Consider the following 6,105-nt stretch of genomic DNA (forward strand, 5'->3'; position numbering starts at 1 on the left):
TGAACTCAGGAGGCAGAGGTTGCAGTGCGCTAAGATCATGCCACTGCACTCCAGCCTGGGCAACAGAGACTCCATCTCAAAAAAAAAAAAAAACAGTGCTCGAGGCAGGCACATGGTGAGTGTTCTATAAATCTAGCAGTTGTTCTAATGGGGCCCATGACAGAAGAAAGGGGAAGAGGCCACACGGTATCCTGCAGTTGAGGGGAGCTAGGATAGGGACCTGCCTCCTGATGACCCAGCACCTCCACCTGGCTAAGGGAGTTGAACTTGGAGGCCGAAGGCTGACCTCAACTTTGCTCCGAAACAGATTCGCCACTTGAGAGAGAGAGGCATGGAGTTTTTATCTGTTCCCTCCACGTACTACAAACAACTGCGGGAGAAGCTGAAGACGGCCAAGATCAAGGTGAAGGAGAACATTGATGTCCTGGAGGTAAGGCCCAGGCAGGATCCGCAGCCTCATGGGAAGTACGACCCCTGCGTTCCATCTTTTCAGAAATATCGTCTCAGCCCGGAGGGGAGCCCAGACCAAGTCCCTGCGGGCAAGGGACATTTATTCTGGGGCCTATGTGGAAGGAGACAGATGACAAACAAATAAACAATAAAAGCACTGTCAGGGATAGCCAGTGCAGGAAGTTCAAACAGACAGCCTGGGGCTACTTTACAGAGAGTAGTCAGGGAGGGCCTCTCTGAGAAGGTGACATTTGAGTGAAGTCTAGATCATGAGCGGGAGCTGATCATGTAAACAGCGGGAAGAAGGACATTCATTCCTGGCCGAGGGATCAGCAAGGGCCGAGGTAGGCGCAAGCCCGGAGCGTCTGAGGAACAGAAAGAATAGGCTAGAGTGGATGAGGGTGTTTTGAGTGGTGACTTAGGTCAGACAGGTAAGCAAGAGCTAGTTCCTCATGTGGGCTGTTATTCAGGAGTCTGGATTTTGTTCTTTTGTGGCCAGAAACCACTGGAGGGTTTTTTGGTTTGGTTTTAGTAGTGTTATTGACATATGTCACATAACATGTCATATTTTTAAGGTGTACAATTCTATGATTTTTTAGCTATTTGCTGTTGTGCAACTATCATCAAAATCCATTTTAGGACTGGGTGTGGCGGTTCATGCTTGTAATCCCAGTACTTTGGGAGGCCAAGGCGGGCGGATCACGAGGTCAGGAGTTCAAGACCAGCCTGGCCAATATGGTGAAACCCTGTCTCTACTAAAAATACAAAAATTAGCCAGGCATGGTGGCACGCACCTGTAATCCCAGCTACTCAGGAGGCTGAGGCAGGAGAGTTGCTTGAACCTGGGAGGTGGAGGTTGCAGTGAGCTGAGATCCGACCACTGCACTCCAGCCTGGGCGACAGAGCGAGACTCCATTGCAAAGAAAAAAAAAAAAAGATCCATTGTAGGACTGGGTGTGGTCATTCATGCCTGTAATCCCAGCACTTTGGGAGGCCAAGGCAGGTGGATCACTTGAGGTCAGGAGTTTGAGACCAGCCTGGTCAATATGGCGAAACCCGGGTGTCTACAAAAAGAAAAAAAAATTAGCTGGGCGTGGTAATCTGTGTCTGTGCTCCCAGCTACAGGGGAGGCTGAAGTGGGAGAATCACTTCAACCCAGGAGGTAAAGGCTACAGTGAGCCATGATCAGGCCATTGCACTCCAGCCTGGGTGATACCCTGTCTAGAAAAACAAAAACAGTTAGGCCAGACACAGTGGCTCACATCTATAATCCCAGCATTTTCAGAGGTTGAGGTGAGAGGATTGCTTGAGGCTAGGAGTTTAAGACCAGCCTGAGCAACATAGGGAGACCCTGTCTCTACAAAAAAAACAGTTTTAAAAAATTAGCTAGGCATGGTGGTTCGTGCCTGTAGTCCCAGCTACTCAGGAGGCTGGGGTGAAAGAATCACTTGAGGCCAGGAGGTCAAAGCTGCAGTGAGCCATGATCAGGCTACTGCATTCCAGCCTGGGCAAAAAATCAATTTTAGAACATTTTTGTCACCCCAGAAGAAACCTTGAGCCTCTCAGCCAGCACCTCCCAACCCTTCTGTTCCCTTCCTCTCTCCCACCCTAGCCCTAGGCATCATTTTTTTTTTTTTTTTTTGAGGCGTCGTCTCGCCCCGTCTCGCTCTGTCGCCCGGGCTGGAGTTCAGTGGCCGGATCTCAGCTCACTGCAAACTCCGCCTCCTGGGTTCCCGCCTAGGCATCATTAATCTACCTTCAGTCTCTATAGATTTGCCTATTCTGGACATTTCATTAAAATAAATCACAAAGATTGGGCGTGATGGCTCACGCCTGTAATCCCAGCACTTTGGGAGGCCGAGGCAGGCAGATCATGAGGTCAGGAGTTCAAGACCAGCCTGGCCAACACGGTGAAACTCTGTCTCTACTAAAAATACAAAAATTAGCCGGGAGTGGTAGCAGGCACCTGTAATCCCAGCTACTAGGGAGCCTGAGGCAGGAGAATTGCTTGAACCCAGGGAGGGAGAGGTTGCAGTGAGCCAAGATCACGCCATTGCACTGCAGCCTGGGCGACAGAGCGAAATTCCGTCTCGAAAAAAAAAAAAAAAAAAAGGAATCACAAAATAGGCCTGTTGTGAACAGCTTCTTTCCCATAGCATGTGTTCAAGGTTCATCTGCATTGGGGTGTGTGTCAGTGCTTCGTTCCTTTTTGTGGCTGAAAAATATCCCATTGTATAGATAGACCACACATTGTTTATGTATTCCTCGTCGATAGATATTTGGGTTGTTTCCACTTTTGGGGTGTTATACATAATGCTACTGTGAACATCTGTGAACAAGGCTCTGTATGGACATGTTTTCAATGCACTTTGGTATATACCTAGAAGTAGCTAGGTCACATGGTAATTCCTTGTTCCCTTTTGTTTGTTTAGAGACAGAGTCTTGCTTTGTTTCCCAGGCTGGGGTGCAGTGGTGCAATCTTGGCTCACTGTAATCTCCAGCCTCCTGGGTTCAAGCAATTCTCCTGCCTCAGCCTCCCTAGTAGCTGGGATTATAGGCGCCCGCCACCACGCCCAGCTAATTTTTTTTTTTTTTTTTTGAGACAGAGTCTTGCTCTGTTTCCCAGGCTGGAGTACAGTGGCTGATCTTGGCTCACTGTAACTTCCACCTCCCGGGTTCAAGCGATTCTCCTGCCTCAACCTCCTAAGTAGCTGAGATCACAGACATGTGCCACCATGCCCAGCTAATATTTTTTTTGTATTTTTAGTAGAGACAGTGTTTCATCATGTTGACCAGGCTGGTCTTGAACTCCTGACCTCGGGTGATTCACTTGCCTCAGCCTCCCAGAGTACTGGGATTACAGGCGTGAGCCACCTTGCCCAGGCTAATTTTTGTATTTTTTTTTTTTTGTAGAGACTGGGTTTCCCCATGTTGGCCAGACTGGTCTCAAACTGAGCTCAGGTGATCCACCTGCCTCAGCCTCCCAAAGTGCTGTGATTACAGGCATGAGCCACCATGCCCGGCCACCCTTTTTTTTTTTTTTTTAAATCTGTATTTTAAGGAAGCAACATTGTATGTTTAACTTTCTGAGAAGTTACCAGACTGTTTTCCAAAGTGGTTACACCATTTTACAGTCCCACCAGCAGTACATGAGGGTTCCGATTTCCACTGGACGATTGTAAACAGGGGAATGACATGATCCGATTTTTAAAAGACCCCTCAGCCGGTCATGGTGGCTCACGCCTGTAGTCCCAACACTTTGGGAGGCCGAGGTGGGTGGATCACCTGAGGTCAGGAGTTTGAGACCAACCTGACCAATATGGTGAAACCCCGTCTTACAAAAAATACAAAAATTAGCTGGGCATGGTAGCCTGCGCCTGTAGTCCCAGCTACTCGGGAGGCTGAGACAGGTGAATCGCTTGAACCAGGGAGGTGGAGGTTTCAGTGAGCTGAGATTGCACCACTGCACTCCAGCCTGGGTAACAGAGCAAGGCTCCGTCTTAAAAAAAAAAGGGGGGGGGGGTCCCGATAATGTCTGCGGGGAGGATGGATTGTAAGGACACAAGATTAGAAGCAGGCAGCAGTCTTGAATGGTGCCTTAGACAAGAACTGTAGTAGGGGAATGGTAATAGGACAGTTTGGGGACATATTTGGAGGTGGCTGGAACTGCCAGAAAAAGAGGTCATTTCCAGACTTTTGGGGTACAGGAGCCCCTGAGGACTTTCCAAGGATCTCACCGTGCCAGGACAGAGACCTGCCTCCCCTAGCAGAGACCCCTGTCTCCCGCCTAGGAGCTGAAAATCCTGGTGGACTACGACGAGAAAGGCTACCTCCTGCAGATCTTCACCAAACCGGTGCAGGACCGGCCCACGCTCTTCCTGGAAGTCATCCAGCGCCACAACCACCAGGTACCGCTTGTCTCCGGCAGGCCCGAGGGGACAGGCAGCTAGCACACTCGGTTTTCTGGGTCCCTGGCTCATTTCTCTTTCCCACCCCAGGGTTTTGGAGCCGGCAACTTCAACTCACTTTTCAAGGCTTTCGAGGAGGAGCAGAACCTGCGGGGCAACCTCACCGACTTGGAGACCAACGGGGTGGTGCCCGGCATGTAAGCCCCGCCCACCGCCCTCACCACGGAGGCCCCGCCCACCCGCAGACACGGCCACGCCCTCTGATTCTGGAACTCGCCCAACTTCCCTACTGGCTGCTCCCCTTGGGTCCCGCCCACCAGTAGACTGGCCCCCAAGGCTCCGCCCACCATGACCACACCCCTCGGCGGGCAGTCCTCTACTCCAGCCCTCCCGATTAAAGCATGCCCTGGTCCAATGCGGTGTCTGTGTTTATGTTGCGCGTAAGGCAGTAGTGCCTCATGGCAGCCCAGGGAAGGCCAGGGCGGCCGCCAGTGCAGCGGGACCGAGGAGCCGCGGGTGCCAGCGCTTTGCCAAGAGGGATCGCACTGAGAGGGGAATTCCGGAACCAGGGAAGGAAGGGGACTTGCACCCTGGAGGGAAAGACGGATGATATTGCTTTTGTAGACAGGTAAACGCAATTCATAAAATAAAGTAAGCGATGAGCAGGGTGTGGTGGCTCACACCTATAATTTCAGCGCTTTGGGAGGCCATAGTGGGAGGATCGCTTGAGACCAGGAGTTCGAGCCCAGCCTGGAAACATAGCAAGACCCCGGCCCCCCTCCCCCCACCGTGTACACGAATAAAAAATAAAAATTAGCTGGACGTGGTGGCGCGCATCTGTGGCCCCAGCTACTCAGGAGGCTGAGGTGGGAGGATCGATTGATGGACAGAGGTCGAGGCTGCAGTGAGCCCTGATCGTGACACTGCACTCCAGCCTGGACAAGAGTGAGACCCTGTCCCAAAAAAAAAAAAAAAAAAAAAGGCAGTTGATGAGATTATATGGAGGTGAAGATCGCAGGGGAGGTAATTTTGATCAAGGGAAGACCTCTCCGAGAAGGTGACATTTGGGAGCCAGCCATGGGACCATGCTCGGGAAGAGAATTCCAGGAAGAGCAAACAGGGAAAGGCCCTGAGGTGGGGTCAGAGTTTTTCAACATTTTTTTTTTTTTTTTTTTTTTGGGGGGGGGACGGAGAGTCTTGCTCTGTCCCCCAGGCTGGAGTGCAGTGGCCCGATCTCAGCTCACTGCAAGCTCCGCCTCCCGGGTTTATGCCATTCTCCTGCCTCAGCCTCCCGAGTAGCTGGAGCTACAGGCGCCGGCCACCACACCCAGCTAATTTTTTGTATTTTTAGTAGAGATGGGGTTTCACCTCGTTAGCCAGAATGGTCTCGATCTCCTGACCTCGTGATCTGCCTGTCTCGGCCTCCCAAAGTGCTGGGATTACAGGCGTGAGCCACCGCGCCGGGCCGATATCTCTAAAGATGAGCTGTCTTCAGTTTTGCTACCCAGAGCCCAAACCTCTGAACACAGGAAAGGGGAGAATGTTAGACAAGGGACTCTAGGGGGCAGCATCCCTGCTCAGCAACTGTAGGACATGGTCCCTTGGTTCCTGGTCTCAGAGATAAAGCAGGTAGAAGGGGTCTGGGATCCCAGTCCCTCCCCTCAGCAGGGCAGTGCCCATGGCCCACCCATGCAGCTGCACTGCCCCAGCCTTGCCCACAGTGAGGGCTTTTTTTGAAAAGGGGCTT

General features: G+C 51.5%; 1 protein-coding gene across 1 annotated transcript; it reads left to right on the top strand.

The window, feature by feature from the left end:
* Positions 1-309: 309 nt before the first annotated feature.
* Positions 310-4,773, top strand: LOC111543380 (4-hydroxyphenylpyruvate dioxygenase). The gene is made up of 3 exons (XM_026450783.1): positions 310-430; positions 4,242-4,358; positions 4,449-4,773. Exons 1-3 carry the CDS (start codon positions 332-334, stop codon positions 4,557-4,559), a joined length of 327 nt encoding a protein of 108 aa, XP_026306568.1. The 5' UTR covers positions 310-331; the 3' UTR covers positions 4,560-4,773.
* Positions 4,774-6,105: the final 1,332 nt, after the last annotated feature.

Source organism: Piliocolobus tephrosceles, unplaced genomic scaffold, assembly GCF_002776525.5.
Source record: "Piliocolobus tephrosceles isolate RC106 unplaced genomic scaffold, ASM277652v3 unscaffolded_24860, whole genome shotgun sequence".
Lineage (NCBI taxonomy): Eukaryota > Metazoa > Chordata > Mammalia > Primates > Cercopithecidae > Piliocolobus > Piliocolobus tephrosceles.